Source organism: Myxocyprinus asiaticus, chromosome 31, assembly GCF_019703515.2.
Source record: "Myxocyprinus asiaticus isolate MX2 ecotype Aquarium Trade chromosome 31, UBuf_Myxa_2, whole genome shotgun sequence".
Lineage (NCBI taxonomy): Eukaryota > Metazoa > Chordata > Actinopteri > Cypriniformes > Catostomidae > Myxocyprinus > Myxocyprinus asiaticus.
Genome location: NC_059374.1, coordinates 8,586,113 through 8,603,664, shown reverse-complemented (window position 1 = coordinate 8,603,664; position 17,552 = coordinate 8,586,113). Strand labels below are relative to the sequence as shown.

At 45.2% G+C, this 17,552-nt stretch overlaps 1 protein-coding gene across 1 annotated transcript in view; it reads right to left on the bottom strand.

The window, feature by feature from the left end:
* The window catches only part of LOC127421801 (uncharacterized), a 73,561-nt gene that overhangs the window by 19,513 nt on the left and 36,496 nt on the right, over positions 1–17,552 (bottom strand). The window contains exons 5-6 of the mRNA XM_051664926.1: positions 5,290–5,419; positions 4,817–4,940 (exon numbers count right to left, since the gene is read on the bottom strand). Coding sequence (XP_051520886.1) covers positions 4,817–4,940; positions 5,290–5,419 — 254 coding nt within the window. The remainder of the gene's footprint in view (positions 1–4,816; positions 4,941–5,289; positions 5,420–17,552) is intronic.

The window sequence follows — 17,552 nt, the reverse complement described above, 5'->3', positions numbered from 1 at the left end:
GAAGGTTGCACAATGCAGATAGTAGCAGATCTAAGAATTTGTTTGACAAGGTCTAGAGAGACTAGGTAAGCTGGAATCCTTCCACCACTCAGACTGTTGACTGAGGAGCTAATTTCCCTGAGGAGGTCCTGCATTAGGTAGCGTTTCCATGAATGCATGGACACTCCTTAACGTTGGCTTCCATATAAGCTTGAGTTTTTCACGCGATGAAGCGTAAGGCAAATCAACCAGGCAGTGCTCAATTTCTCTAAGATAACTGTCAATGTTTGAATCTCTATTACTTGGGTCAAAGCGTTCTATGTCCCCTGCGAGGGACTCGAGTTGTCGGATGCGCAAGCGTTGGTGTCGGTATGACCACGGGTCGTCTGAGTCATCCGAAACACCATAGTCGCTTGGAATGCTATAGTGATGAGGATGACTTCCTCCCCTTCGTGGTGGGGAAGGAGTCCAGAATATGCGTGGGGGTGGACCCTGGCTAATGGGATCTTTCAGCCGCTTACCCCACTCTGGGCGTGAAAATAATTGTCCCCCCTCCGTGGTGTGGAATCAGTCGGTTTGAAACGCATGATGGTGTGACTGAAAACCGACTGAGGAGGGCAACTGTAAGGAGGGGCACCTGCATCCAACCAGCGGGCCGCTGGAGGAGCTTGAAAGGTGTCTTGGAGGACGAAGTCAGAGACTGTACCACTAGGGGCAGCTCAGCTCCTAGCGTGTGTCCCTGGGTTTCTCAGGGGCACATTTCTACGTGTAGCACTAAAAAGGGGGCCCTCTTCTATGTCAGATGTCGTGCTGTGCGTTTCAGCTGCACTTACCTGATCTGACTCTACTTTTAGCTGGGCAGCTTGAAGCTGCCTGCGCAGGGTTTTGTTTTCCTCCTGCATCCAGGCATTATCTTCCAGTGCCTGGACTTTCTCAGCTTGGGTGCACCTAATTTCTTGGTGCAGGCTGAGATTTTCCCTCTGCACCGCTTTGTAGCTGCTCTGCAGCTGGGCGAGCTGGGACTGGTGCTCTGTGGTTTGCAGTTGGGTTTTGCGGTGATGAAGAAGGAACATTTGGCCCACAAGGTCTAGGATTGTGCGCATTGGCTTCCCGACCGGGTTGACATAATCAACTAGTTCCTGCAATGCTTCATCACAACAACTAATATTGTAGCTGTTAAGGTTATCTCTCTCCTCTACGGAGAGACGGAGGACAGCAGCGACCACATCTTGCAGTGCTGGGTCGACTAACCTCTGTGGAGCTTCAGCTTCAGTCACGTGGGGCGACTGGTGACTCATTTTACTGGGGCCGTAAAAATTATTGTGACAGTGGCTCTGATAGCTTGTTGTTTTACAGTTGCTATAATGCTAACACGAAAGCACAGGTGAGAGGCTTCGACCACAGGTGAGAGGCTTCGACCTGTGGCTTACGGGCTACTGTTATGTAATGTGCAAATTTCACGGTGTTCTCTCTTTGGTGGATGTCAATGAAGTGACTTGGCACCTCTCTGTAACATTTAGATGAAAGCGTTAGGAGTTAAATAACAACAACAGCAGATTTTAAGCAGACTATAGTAAATTTACCAACCCCTAATTCATTCTTAAGAGCACTTTCACACCACACTGGCTTATGTTTGGCAAGTTGTGAGAAGTAAATTGTCAAACAGAACCAAACTTTGAAGTAATGATTCAAGTTATTACTTTGGATTCTTATGCATACACACTGTGACAGAACTGGCACGTAGGATGCCTCACACGGGGCACCAATTATTATGTAGGGCTTTACTGGTTGTTTAGATCAGTGTTACTATCAGAAATAATTAATAATTATTTCTTTAATTATTAATTAATATTTAAATTATTTAATTGAATCTAACTCATTAAAACCTCATATGGGGCTCTAGTAAATGTAGTGTGCTACGTTTAGGAGCAAGTTTGGTTATTAGCAATAATTAATAATTATCAAAGATAATTATTAATTATTAAAATCAATAGAACATTGATGAGAATTGTTGGGCCTCATGTATTCAGATAGAAGACAAAGGCAGGCCTAACACAGTCGTAAAAACCTAACTCAAGTCCCCACATTCCAAGTCGTAAATTATACTGATAAAAATCGCGCCAAAATCAAACAAAGGGAGTCCAAAAAAGACTACAAATCCCATGAAGCCTTGCTCACTAAAGGATCGAACTCTCAACTCCTATTGGATGAGGCACACAACAGAACGTCCCTCAAACATGACATCATCAGGAGTTGAAATACATCTGAAATGCTTTCGGGGTTTGATTCCAGCTACTTTATTTGCAGCGTGTGGACGCAGCTCTTCGCTGCTCTCCGGTGTAACCTCGTGGCACAAGGAAGTAACGTCCAACTTGAAACTGTGGCCATACAATCTCCATCTCGCTCGACGAGTTGAGATTACTCTGTGTTCAACGGAACACTCTAATGGATCCAAAGGAGACTGCCGAGCAATTCGCATCTTCATCCGTTTACCTACAGAAGTGAAGAGATTAAAGATTTCTCATCCATCTTCAATCAAGTCGACATTTCTGAGTTCTCCGCCAGCCCGCCGAGAATCAACAGCCGTACCGCCCGCCGACAGAGCGAGGAAATGGCCTCCCGTCATCACCCGAGCCTCAAGGAACCGGGTCAGAGTTAAAGGACGGAGTAAAACACATTCTACCTGTGTCCTCATGTGATTCAAGTAAGAGGAATATATAGTGTGTTATTCTTGTGTTTCAAGGGTTTTTTTTTTTTGCTTGTACAGTTTACGGACCGCCATGTCCGCTCATTATTAATACTCAGGGTATTAATTATCACGAATTTGTTTTGCTGTATTGTGGTCCAACCAAATTGGACTGTTGTGCAATTTTGCCATCGCGGGTGAGACAGCAACTGAGTTCATCCATTAAAGAGTCAAATAACGTGGGACTGTTTACGAGCCGTCCACCGCGTCTCTGAGCGATGAACTAACAGCTGTTTTCTCTCCCACAATCGCGAAATCGGCTTTAGGGCCGTCATCTCTCTCTCTCTCTCTCGTACTAACCACACACCCACACCCACACCCACACACACACACACACACACACCTTATGTGTTATAGAATTATTTTTATTTCCATACCTAATCATATCACTGTTTAGTTTTTAGTTGTAAGTCAGAAGTTTATTGACTGCACTGTATTAATTATTAATTGATATTACTGCATAATTAATACAATACAGTCAATAAACTTCCGACTTACAACTACAAACTAAACAGTGATATGATTAGATATGGAAACTAAAATAATCCTATAACACATAAGGTGTGTGTGTGACGGTGTGTGTGTGTGTGTGTGTAAGGAGGGACGCACACAAAATGGCGGACGTGACTCTCATGGAGAGTATGTCACGTGAGACTTCCGGCCAGGGAATATGACAGTGAATGGGGGCGGAGAGAAACCAGTCAATGGTGTCTACCAGTTACCACGTGTATCCGCTTGTACGATAGCTTATGTACAAAGCTGGGCTTTAGCATTAAACTATCTACGAGCCAAAAATGTGTGCCAGAATGTTTGTGAGGGGTCTCATGCGTGTGTGTGTGTGTGGTTAGTACGAGAGAGAGAGAAGTGACGGCCCTAAAGCCGATTTCACGATCGTGGGAGAGAAAGCAGCTGTTAGTTCATCGTTCAGAGACGCGGTGGACGGCTCGTAAACAGTCCCTCGTTCTTTGACTCTTTAATGGATTAATTCAGTTTACCTGTCTCACCCGCAATGGCGAAATTGCACAACAGTCCAATTTGGTTGGACCACAATACAGCAAAACAAATTTATGATAATTAATACCCTGAGTATTAATAATGAGCGGACATGGCGGTCCGTAAACTGTACAAGCAAAAACCTTGAAACACAAGAATAACACACTATAATATTCTATCTCTGCCCAGACGTAAACCTCTTACTTGAGTTGCATGAGGACACAGGTAGAATGTGTTTTCTTCCGTCCTTTAATTCTGACACGGTTCCTTGAGGCTCGGGTGATGACGGGAGGCCGTTTCCTCGCTCTGTTGGCGGGCACGGCTTTTGATTCTCGGCGAGCTGGCGAAGAACTCAGAAATGTGGACTTGATTGAAGATGGAAGAGAAATCTTTAAACTCTTCACTTCTGCAGGCAAACGGGTGAAGATGCGGATTGCTCAGCGGTCTCCTTCGGATCCGTTAGAGTGTTCGGTTGAACACAGAGTAATCTCAACTCATCCAGCGAGATGGAGATTGTATGGCCACAATTTCAAGTCGGACGTTACTTCCTTGTGCCACAAGGTTGCACCTGAGAGCAGCAGTGAGCTGCATCTACACACTGCAAACAAAGTTGCTGGAAGCAAATCCCGGAAGCATTTCAGAGATATTTCAACTCCTGATGATGTCATGTTTGAGGAATGTTCTGTTGTGTGCCTCATCCAATAGGAGTTGAGAGTTTGATCCTTTAGTGAGCAAGGCTTCATGGGATTTGTAGTCTGTTTTGGACTCCCTTTGTTTGATTTTGGCACGATTTTTATCAGTATAATTTACGACTTGGAATGTGGGGGCCTGAGTTAGGTTTTTACGACTGTTATTCCTTCACTTACCACTAACATTCAGTGGTTGTTTCTTATATTCACAAATGAAATGGCTCCATCAAAGGTTTCAAAATTAACCTGTGCAGTGTAATAAATGAGCATGATTTATATTATTAAATATTAAAATATTAAACATTTGCACTTTTATATAAATTTTTTATACATAGTTGCATTTATTGTTTTAAAGGTGTAGCCTACATTACACATGCATATCTCCATACTATACTTATGTCCTTCAAACCTTGTTGAGCGACTTGGTCTCTTTGTCCATACAAAATGACTCTGGTGGTGTAGTGATTTAGCTGGTGCAGTCTCCCAGGCTTGTCGTGTTTGTTTAGGATAGCACGAATGTAACTCTTCATAACCTGAATAATACAATTAGAAGATGCATAATTAAGCTACTGGCTGATTTTAATATCCTTGTATTACTATTATTATTATTATTATTATTATGAGTATTATTATTATTTCTTTATATTACCATTCCATGCCTCATTTACTTTTTATTTAGGCTTGGTCTCATTCATTAAAGTAATTACATGCATTACAATCAACAGAATCTGCTGTACATAATTGAAAAAAGGCATCTAAAATCAATAAATAATAGAAAAAAAAGAAAAGTCCATGAATGGGTTGGAATTTTATTCACGGCTTTATCTACTGTGTGTGGAGGCTGTGAGCTTAAGTTTATTATCAAAATCTGCACTTACTCACCATTTAACAACTCATGGGGTCGTAGAGTCAAGAAGTCTGCGTGCCTCAAAACAATAGTGAACTTGTAAGGCAGAGCTTTTATATGTGCCACAACCTGCTCATTCGCTTCACATCGCCACAGTGTTGCAACCTGTAAATATATTGTTCGACCTTATTCAGAGGAGAACGTCATGGTTACTTGTGTAACCTCCGTTCCCTGATGGAGGGAACGAGACGTTGTGTTGATGTAGTGACACTAGGGGTCACTCTTGGGAGCCCGAGACACCTCTGGTCTTTGATAAAAGGCCAATGAAAATTGGTGAGTGGAATTTGCATGCCACTCCCCCGGACATACAGGTATAAAAGGAGCTGGTATGCAACCACTCATTCAGGTTTTATGCTGAGGAACCGATATAAGGTCCGGCCAATTCAGCGGGTAGTTCAGCGTTGTGGCAGGATGGACACAACATCTCGTTCCCTCCATCAGGGAAAGGAGGTTACACAAGTAACCATGACATTCACTATCTGTCACTCACTCGACGTTGTGTCGATGTAGTGACACTAGGGGTCCTTATACGAAATGCCACAATTGGCTGAACTGTGTTACGTGAACTGGCAGTGTGTGGTGGGCAGACTACTATGTGCCTCATAGCCAGCACACCAGGTCGACACGTAACCTCCCCCAACATAGTTATGAGTGTCGAACGGCCCTTTGGGGACAAGTCAACTACTCAAGAGATAGAGACAGGCTTAACCCAGTCGTGGCCTCATTTCCCCTTCTCTTTTTCCACTCCCTAAAAAAGAAGGGGGATTATCCGACTGGGACACTAGGTCTAGTCAGGGGGTGTCCCTCCCAAGGGGAAGAAAACGCGGAGACCACACCTCGCCCAAAGAGAGGGGGGGATATTTAAGTGGAAGAATATGTCACATGGTCTTTCCAACCATGTGGGGAGTCTTCAAGGTAGATCCTACCCAACGGGAGGAGTTACTACAAACATGGAGACTGGGGCAGAGGGGCTCTGCCCAAGGAAGACGCAGTTTGCCAACAGGGAAGCGAATTAGCGGAAGATATATATCGCATGGGGTTAGCCTTACAGGGAACCGCCACATGCGGAGCACCTACCCCAGAACAGGACTCTTAGTTAGCACGTGTACTGGGCCGGCAGTGAGTCTCTCCGAAAACTCGACTGCCACAGGCAGGAGGAAGTCAACCAGGGAACAAAGTTTGTGAACACTACTGGGAATTAATGGCGCACATCTTCAGCTCAAAAGGAGGTGGAAGGTGCTATGTGCAAGCGATACACCCGGCCGGCTATCCCGGGCTTATCCGCTTGTACTGTGTGCCACTACCTGGGATGAAACCGGTTCCACCCGGAGGTTGTAGAAGCTTGCAAAGGTGTTGGGTGTTGCCCAGCCTGCTGCTCTGCAAATGTCTGTTAGAGAGGCACCCCTGGACAGGGCCCAGGAAGCCGCTACACCCCTGGTAGAATGGGCTCATAGCCCTACAGGGGGCGGCATGTCCTGGGCATGATATGCCATAGTTATGGCATCAATGAGCCAGTGGGCGATCCTCTGCTTGGAGACAGCGCTTCCTTTCCGCTGTGCACCAAAGCAGACAAAGAGCTGCTCAGAGATCCTAAAGCTCTGCGTGCGAGATAGATGAAATTGATGTGTAAAGCGCGCACCGGACACAGCAACAACAGGCTGAGTCTGCCTCCTCCCGGGGCAGCGCTTGCAGGCTCACCACCTGGTCCCTAAAAGGGGTTGTGGAAACCTTGGGAAAATAGCCCGGTCGGGGTCTCAGGATCACGTGAGAGTAACCCAGACCGAACTCCAGGCATGTTTCGCTGACAGAGAACACTTGCAGGTCTCCTACCCTCTTGATGGAAGTGAGCGCAGTCAGGAGGGCAGTCTTCAAGGAGAGTGCCTCAAGCTCGGCTGACTGCAAAGGCTCAAAGGGGGCTCTCTGTAGACCCTGAAGAACTACAGAGAGGTCCCATGAGGGAACGAGGTGCGGTCTGGAGGGATTCAGCCTCCTGGCGCCTCTTAGGAACCTGATGATCAGGCCGTGCTTCCCTAAGGACTTACCATCGACTGCGTCGTGGTGTGCTGCTATTGTATCCGCTGTAGTGTTGAGGTTGCCCAGGATGTGAGTGGCTCACAGCAACTTGAAGTGCTGCTGACTCCAGAGGACGAGATGGCAGGTGAGTTGTGACATACAACGAGAGTGCAGACCGCCAAACAGCACCCCAGCCTATTTTGGAGGCGTCTGTCATGACCACGACACGCCCGGAGACCAGTTCTAGAGTAACACCTGCTCGTAGAAACGAGAGGTCGGTCCAAGGGCTGAAAAGACGGTGACAGACCGGCGTGATGACCACGCGATGTGTCCCATGGTGCCATGCCCATCTCGGGACTCAAGTCTGAAGCCAGTGCTGAAGCGGTCTCATATGCATCAACCTGAGCGGAGTGGCTACCGCTGAGGATGCCATATGCCCCAAGAGCCTCTGAAAAAGTTTCAGTGGAACCGCTGTTTTCTGTTTGAACGCCTTCAAACAGGCCAGCACCGACTGGGTGTGCTCGTTCGTAAGGCGCGCCGTCAAAGAGATTGAGTCCAGCTCCAAACCGAGAAAAGAGATGCTCTGAACCGGGAGGAGCTTGCTCTTTTCCCAGTTGACCCGAAGCCCTAGTCGGCTGAGGTGTGAGAGCACCATGTCCCTGTGTGTGCACAACATGTCTCGAGAGTGAGCTAGGATTAGCCAGTTGTCGAGATAGTTGAGAATGCGAATGCCCACCTCCCTTAACGGGGCAAGGGCAGCCTCTGCGACCTTCGTGAAGACGCAAGGAGACAGGGACTGGCCGAAAGGGAGGACTTTGTACTGATACGCCTGACCCTCGAATGCAAACTGCAGGAAGGGTCTGTGTCGAGGAAGAATCGAGACGTGGAAGTGCGCGTCCTTCAGGTCTACCGCCGCGAACCAATCTCGATGCCGGACGCTTGCCAGAATGCATTTTTGCGTCAGCATCTTGAACGGGAGTCTGTGTAAGGCCCGGTTCAGTACTTGCAGGTCCAAGATTGGCCGCAACCCACTGCCTTTTTTTGGTACGATGAAGTAGGGGCTGTAAAACCCCTTCTTCATCTCGGCTGGAGGGACAGGTTCTATTGCGCTCTTCCGTAGGAGGGTAGTGATCTCCGCGCGCAAGGTAGCAGCATTTTCGTTCTTGACCAAGGTGAAGTGAATACCACTGAACCTGGGCGGGTGCCTGGCGAACTGAATCACTTAGCCGAGTTGGACAGTCCGGATCAGCCATCGCGACGGATTGGAAAGCGGAAGCCACGCATCCAAGTTCCGCGCAAGGGGGACCAAGGGGACAATGTTGTCGGACGTCCTGGCAGTTGGGGCCTCACAGCGGGGCGGAGCTCGAGGTGCCACACCATGTCGTGGCCGTGCTGAGTCTAGGGACATCGAAGCACTTACCTGGCTCCTTGTGACCACCCCCGGAACAGCCTGGGACGGGGGAGGAAGAGGCCTGTCCTCGTAACCCGTGGAGACTGCCACATCAGGGGCAGCTGTGTGCCACAGCTGGGTGCTCAGGGGCGGAAAGACCACTGCTGGAGCGCCAATCCTGCAAAGAAAAACCCTTGGACGTTGATCGTGATGATGACCGTGCACACCGGGTATGTGACCCAGGGAGGAAGGAAACCACTCTTTTGCTGAACTGTTGGGTACCGCAGCCACTTGGGCATGCGGTGAAATCAAACAAAAAGGCAACAAAAGTTTTTCCACCCGGCCCTCCACCGGGGGATGGAGTGGTCTTCTTACCAGCTCCAGGTGAGTGGGTTCCTTCGTTCTTGGGTCGCCCATCTCAGGAGCGCTTTGACAACCTCCGTGGGTTCTTAGGCAGCGACTGTGAGACGGGTGGCGTCTGCTTCCTGCGGTGGGCTCCACGCTGGGGCCGGGCCGAAGGGGCGGGCTGCGGCGGAGCCAGTGCAGTCACTGCAGGGGGACGCCCTTGGCGATTAGCAGACGGGGTGTGGGATCTTGAGCCGCGCCGGGGCAGGATGTGCCAGATAGCCTCCGTCTGCTGCTTCACCACCGAGAACTGCTGGGCAAAGTCCTCGATGGTGTCGCCGAACAGGCCAGCCTGGGAAATGGGGGCAGCAAGAAACCGTGTCTTGTCGGCCTCACCCATCTCGACCAGGTTGAGCCAAAGGAGGCGCTCCTGTACCACTAATGTGGCCATCATCCACCCGAGAGACTGCGCTTGGAGAGTGAGGTCGCCAAGTGCAGTTCCTGCATCAAATCTGGGGCAGAACTACCCTCGTGCAGTTCTTTCAATGCCTTGGCTTGGTGGACCTGCAGGAGAGCCATGGAATGCAGGGCAGAGGCGGCTTGTCCAGCAGCGCTGTAGGCTTTAGCCGTCAGGGACGACGTGAGCCTACAGGGCTTGGACGGGAGCTTAGGGCATCTGCGCCAGGTGTATATGTGCAAAATGTATAAAGTGTGATAAATAAATACAATTATTATATTATAGCTGAGGCTTCTGCATCCGACTGGACAAGCCCGCTCTCCAATGCTGCGCTCGAGAGCTCATCATCTTCGTGGGCTCCAAACAAGAAGCCAGACTCGCCGTGAGACGAGCCGACGAACTCATCCGGAAGCCCGACTGGGGCAGACGACCGTGCTGGGGAATGGGAGGTCCGTGGGGGGATACCCGGTGGAGGCGATCCCATTGGGGTCCCCAAATTGCCCCCAGTGCTAGCCGCGCTGGCCTCGTACCCTTAGGTAGAAGGACCGAGGCAGGGAGCTGTGACCGCAACGTTGCCATGGTCATGTTCTCGCAATGAGAACATGAACCATCCACAAATGCTGCCTCCATGTGGGTCGTGCCCAGGCACTAAAGACAGCGATCATGGCCATCCGAAGTTGAGCGATAACGACCGCAACCAGGAATAACACACAATCAGAAAGGCATCTTTAAAAAGACGCCTCTTTAAAAAGATGTTCCGTGTGTGTCGCTCTTTCAGAAAATATACTCTCTTTGTTTTCTGCCGAAGCGCCCAGGGGCATTCTCTGCAGTGAACTAGTGCAGAGGAGGGAGAAGCTGCTGAAATGCCCCGTCAGATCCAGCAGAGGTGAATGAACAGTAGAATTCAGCTCAGTGAGCATGACCGTTCGGCTCGAAGAGAAAATCTGAATGAGTGGTTGCATACCAGCTCCTTTTATACCCGTATGTCCGGGGGAGTGGCATGCAAATACCACTCTCCAATTTTTATTGGCCTTTTATCAAAGACCAGACGTGTCTCGGGCTCCCAAGAGTGACCCCTAGTGTCACTACATCAACACAATATCGAGTGAGTGACAGATAGGGAACCATATTTAATTTTTTACCACAATAAAAACAAGGCAGTGAGGTAGAGAATAACAGTCTCTTCACGGGCTGTATAAAAATGTGTAAAGATTAGATTGCATATCATTTTCACAACTGGTGTTTTAGAAAGTATTTTTGTTTTCCTATTTCGTCAACTAAACAATCAACTCCAATTTAAACAATAGTACAACCATTTGAAAGGACTATATCCCTCACAGCCTTTTTTTTTAATTCCTTGAAAAAATACATACGGCACTAAATAAGATTCATATGCACAGTCAAAAATATTATAAATGTCACAGATCTTATCTACCTCTTCTGCAACCCCTCCTTCTGGAACATCTCTTACACTGGTTGTGTCATTGCACTTGGTTAGTGGTGTTTTTTGTTTTTTTGTTTGTTTATGTTTTAACTTGGAAATGTCAGCTTGGTGATGGACTGTTGTTACTTGTAAAGAAAAAAAAAATTTTACACTCAAAAGAACGCTCAGAAGAATATTAAACATTTCCTAAACTAAGAAACTTCTTACTTCTTCAGCAACACTTTCTGTAACATAATTTTCTTTGGCTGCATCATTACACTTTCCTTGTGGTGTCATTTTTGGTTTATTTTTGAGTTTGTCAATATCTGCTTGTTGATAGACTGATGCAGCCTGTAAAAAAAAAATTCTCAATAGATACTTAAACACACTCAAAATTGATACTCAACTTCTCATTTACCTCTTTAGCAACAGCATCTTCTAGATTATCTTCTGGTACATCTTTTAGATCACTAATCCTTTGCCTTTTTGGTTTTGGTGTGGGCATGTTATGTGGCATGCTGTAAAAGTGGGATTTTCTTTGCCTCTTTTTTCTGCTCTCTTAGCCCACCTCTCTTCTGCAAATGCCACATTTCTAGATGGCTACCTTGGTCGGATAAGGATATCTTGGGGAAATTTGTTCCTCAAGATATATTCCCTGTATCTTCCTTTCAGATATACATACAGGTGCATCTCAATAAATTAGAATGTTGTGGAAAAGTTCATTTATTTCAGTAATTCAACTCAAATTGTGAAACTCGTGTGTTAAATAAATTCAGTGCACACAGACTGAAGTAGTTTAAGTCTTTGGTTCTTTTAATTGTGATGATTTTGGCTCACATTTAACAAAAACTCACCAATTCACTATCTCAAAAAATTAGAATACATCATAAGACCAATAAAAAAAACATTTTTAGTGAATTGTTGGCCTTCTGGAAAGTATGTTCATTTACTGTATATGTACTCAATACTTGGTAGGGGCTCCTTTTGCTTTAATTACTGCCTCAATTTGGTGTTGCATGGAGGTGATCAGTTTGTGGCACTGCCGAGGTGGTATGGAAGCCCAGGTTTCTTTGACAGTGGCCTTCAGCTCATCTGCATTTTTTGGTCTCTTGTTTCTCATTTTCCTCTTGACAATACCCAATAGATTCTCTATGGGGTTCAGGTCTGGTGAGTTTGCTGGCCAGTCAAGCACACCAACACCATGGTCATTTAACCAACTTTTGGTGCTTTTGGCAGTGTGGGCAGGTGCCAAATCCTGCTGGAAAATGAAATTAGCATCTTTAAAAAGCTGGTCAGCAGAAGGAAGCATGAAGTGCTCCAAAATTTCTTGGTAAACAGGTGCAGTGACTTTGGTTTTCAAAAAACACAATGGACCAACACCAGCAGATGACATTGCACCCCAAATCATCACAGACTGTGGAAACTTAACACTGGACTTCAAGCAACTTGGGCTATGAGCTTCTCCACCCTTCCTCCAGACTCTAGGACCTTGGTTTCCAAATGAAATACAAAACTTGCTCTCATCTGAAAACAGGACTTTGGACCACTGGGCAACAGTCCAGTTCTTCTTCTCCTTAGCCAAGGTAAGACGCCTCTGATGTTGTCTGTGGTTCAGGAGTGGTTTAACAAGAGGAATAAGACAACTGTAGCCAAATTCCTTGACACATCTGTGTGTGGTGGCTCTTGATGCCTTGACCCCAGCCTCAGGCCATTCCTTGTGAAGTTCACCCAAATTCTTGAATCGATTTTGCTTGACAATCCTCATAAGGCTGCGGTTCTCTCGGTTGGTTGTGCATCTTTTTCTTCCACACTTTTTCCTTCCACTCAACTTTCTGTTAACATGCGTGGATACAGCACTCTGTGAACAGCCAGCTTCTTTGGCAATGAATGTTTGTGGCTTACCCTCCTTGTGAAGGGTGTCAATGATTGTCTTCTGGACAACTGTCAGATCAGCAGTCTTCCCCATGACTGTGTAGCCTAGTGAACCAAACTGAGAGACCATTTTGAAGGCTCAGGAAATCTTTGCAGATGTTTTGAGTTGATTAGCTGATTGGCATGTCACCATATTCTAATTTTTTGAGATAGTGAATTGGTGGGTTTTTGTTAAATGTGAGCCAAAATCATCACAATTAAAAGAACCAAAGACTTAAACTACTTCAGTCTGTGTGCATTGAATTTATTTAATACACGAGTTTCACAATTTGAGTTGAATTACTGAAATAAATGAACTTTTCCACGACATTCTAATTTATTGAGATGCACCTGTACATATGGTGAATGAATTTGGCTGGCCTGATTTTTTTTAACAATTCCAAACCATTTTTCGATTTGACAGTTAGTGTCTCTTGTTGCGCAACTGTTAACCGAATGAAGTGTCACTGCCATGTCGACAGCATACTATTACAAAGCATACAGTACAAATAATGCCATGTTTTGCCATTTTCGTCTCCCCATTGCACGTACATGTTGGTAGGTGAACTGGAGTGTACAGCAAGGATTTCTTTTTGACATTTTTGGTATAGGTAGTGAGTCCATGGCTGTCTCAGTTTGTTTACCCATTTCAAGGGGCCATTTTGGCATCTTTCGAAATGTATTCTTTGGACCTTGTCCAACTTTTGTTTCGACACTTTGGAGGCTCAGCTCACTTGGTGGAGGCACATCAGTCTCACTCCCCGTCTTCTCAAAAGCCTCTGGTTCATTCTCTGTCTGAGCCCTCTCCTGATTCTCCAGAGTTTCTTTTTTGTCATTTGTCTTCTGGGAAGGCATTGCCATTTGAGAAGCAAATGCTATATCTTCCTTACTTTCTTGCTCCTCAGTTGTTGTTCTTATATCCCTTCTGTTGTATTTCCACACAACATATAGCCATTGTCTATTTTTTGTGTGTTGTGTCCAAATATTTTATTGGACAGTGTGTACCAGATCTGAGCATTTTGCTTGGTGTCTTGCTGAACTATGTTTTTTTGCCTAGAAGAACTTAACTAGAATGTCTTTACATCCAGCTGATGTCCACAAGTCTTGTCTGAGTGCTCCTTTTCCTCTTTTTGATTTTGCCATTGTAACAAGGTTAACAATGGGAAAGGAGGAGGTGGGAAACATTGTCCTTCTGGCTGCGCCTGCCAGCAGTCTTTTCCCCACCTCTCTAGGGCTGGGGAGGGGGACGAGGGGAGGGAAAAGCAAAAATAAAAAGGGGAGAGGGAAAGGGCAAGGCAGAGCGACAGTGAGAGAGAGAGAGTAGAGAGGAGAGAGAGAAATAAAAACTTGCTCGCCAGTTTCCCACCCTCTGGCAGACTATAGCTGCTCCTCTCCAGGTGGACCGGAGCCAGTCTTCCGACCCCTGGTGGATGGAACGCCCCTCTGCGTTTTGGAAGCCGGTAGGGAACTCCTCCACCTCTGGCAGCGGCTCCACCGCTCCAAGTGTCCGGCAGCGAGCCCCTTCACCCCTCATGGATGGAGGCCGTTCCTCCGCATCCAGGCGGTAGGCAGCAACTCCTCCGTCCCCCGGTGGATGGCCGCAGCTGCTCCTTTGGATGGATGGCAGTTGCGAGGACTCCATGACAGCACATCCCTCCTCCTTCCTGGGCTTCGGCATCAATGTAACAAGGTTAAGGTTGGGAAAGGAGGAGGCAGGAACTGGCTGAACAGTCAAAATAATATTTAATGAAACAAAAAGACACAAAACATAAACGCACACACTGCAGCTGCATATGGCTCTCTCTCCTGAACTGCCGCATTCCGCTGCATTTATCCCTCTCCTTGGCTGATTAGCCCAATTGGGGGCCAGGCATGCGTAGTCACTCCTCCTTGTCACAGCCATTATTATAGAAATTACAAAAATTACATGGTTTAGTGCCAGTCTTTCTCAGTTATGTAGTTACTGAAGCATTAGCAATGGCATCTTTTTAATCTAATTTTGATAAGGTTTGAAGCAGGTGCGCCAGGTATGTGTGTGTGTGGATTACAGGTGATGATTATTGTGATGTCAGCAATTCACATAATTAGGAAGAATGCCAATGGGTGGGAATACAAATACGTACATCCCGTCTACATTACGCGTCGAAGTGAATATTCTCAATAACTTCATACACTAATCAGCTGTGAGCTCAAGGTTACAGAGCAATGCTTCAGTGGTTCAGTAGCATTTATATTTTTTAACAGAAATCCACTGTCATACACAATTACTTATTGTTGTCCATTATTACTATTATTATTATTGTTGTTGTTGTTGTTATTGTTATTATAATAATTATTATTATTATTATTCAGTTACAAGTCAGTTAAAACTGTGTATATGTAGTCAGAGGTTAGAAGCAAGAGATCTTTTGAATTACTAGACCAGAAACAGGCACGAGCCGGATTTAACTCTCAGAAATTAACTTAAACATTTAACAAATAAAATTAATGGTTAATACATTCACACATACATTTGATGTGTTTATTTCAGACGGACTGGATACAAAGGTGAATTGAGAAGCTCTGCAATGTGTCAACAATAGCACGGGGAGTTCATCCGTGCTACGTGACACAACACTCCTTATAACAGGAATGATGTGAAGCGTCTCAGCACGCCCCTCGCGTCCAGTTTAGACAGGGTACACTGATACACATAGGCCTACTTATTCCATTACAATATCTCTGAATCTTTACAACTAATCCATAAAATCAAACAAAGTTAAAACTAGCCAGAGAGCAAGATACAAGATACCGAACTGACGTTTGCATCTGATGTCAAGTATGGATGGGCATCAAAGGTTTGGCTAGTCATTATCTTTGAAACTTAATCATTATTCTATAATTGTTTTAACATTGCTTTAGCTTGTGGGGGAAAATCCTCATTTATTTATTCAATTTATATGTGTTTTGTATTACACATATAGTTAAAAAATATGTACATTTTATTTATTGCAATGCCAGAGGAGGAGTGTCCTCCCTGAATCTGGTTCCTGAGATGGTTTTCTATTCAATATCTTATGGAGTTTTTCTCCTTGCTATAGTCGACTTTGGCTGGCTCATAGGGAGCTTAAAGACATTAAGACATGTTTTCTTTAAAGCCGTTTGCTGGAGGCTTTAAAACATTTAATCCATTAATCATGTGTTAAAAATAATATGATTTGACAACTAGCACACAGTGTTTGGAGAGAGGATGTTTTGCTTTTATTAAAGTTTTTTCTGATTTCTGATCTTCCAAAGTGTCATTTGGCACAATATGGAGCACTGTGGCAAAAATGAAAGCAATTCCCAAAAGACGCAAAAGTGTAAAATTCATGGAAAAACAGCAGACAACACATTTTTGCATTGTTTATTTTTACCAAAGTAACTTTTGTGATATTTGATAAACAGATTTATGTGTGAAATATCCATTCACTTGGGTCTGCCAGGTCTTCTTGCAAACTGAGTGTACACATCGTGCAATGTGTATTTTGAATTAGATCTTCACATTACTTTGTTTGGACCTAGAAATTGTGCTCAATGCCGCTGTAAATCCAGAATGTGTAGTGTAGGCTACTTATTTATTGTTGAGTTCAACGAACAAACTGTAATACTAAGAAAAGTCTAAAATACATTGCAAAAACTTATAAGCTGCTTTAGGTAACATCAAAATGAACTAGTTTTATTTGAGTCAGAAATATTAAACGTAACCAAATCAACCTGACAAGCCATCAAGTTAGTCTATAGCATACAATGGAGAAAAGTATGGGGTAAAAGGCACCCACACCACTTTTTTTTTTTTTTAAATGAATTTTAATGAAAACGATCTTCTGTAATTATTTATTTTCACACAAATTATTTTCCTCTATCAATATTCTCTCAAAAGAATTGTATTGTTATAAATTAATGAATAAAGAAGCATAGCTACAGGTGACAACCGAACATGTGAAATCAGATGTGAGCTGGGTTTCCCAAAGCACTAAGAACGTTAATAACACTTAAGTAGAGTCGCGTGATGCAATGCGAGGGTCGGGCGTGTGAACAGCAAGCTCTGTTTGTGTCATAAACCGGTGAGATTTGATACACCCTGTTCCATAACTGTTCTCTGAGGTCAGTATGTCAAAGAATTCAAAATCCTCAGGCTCCGGAGACATTAAAAGACACTTACGTGCTCAAGCTGACACCCCTGACGGGCCTGCAGACCAGGGACTCTTATGCATTGACGGAGGGTTGCTTTGCACTGAAGTTCCCGGCCAGATTGAGAATAGATGCTAAGGATGGCCGTAGAGTGTTTACTTGTCCCCAACATGCCATATCCTTCATAAAGTCTATGGAATGAGTGAGTCATTGTGTGGTGCTCGCTTTACAGCCTAATGGACCTGACTCACTGAACATTCACTTGACCGTCCGAGGAAACTGGGCGCCTGTTTTGTTTCTTTTTGTGCTGGTTCCGCCTAGCGGCTGGAGTTTGTTTTGTGGAATAACACTCAATTGTGGATGAATCTGCACGTTCCTTGTGTTTATGCCTCCTATTGGCTGGAGTTTGTTTTGTGGAATATTTTTTGCAGGACATTGGAAGGATTAGGTCATCTGCTGCACTCATGAACAGCCGGCTCTCTGAGCATTCAATTGACTCTCCGAGGAAACTGAAGGCCTTTTTTTTTTTTTTTTTTGGCTGGTTCCG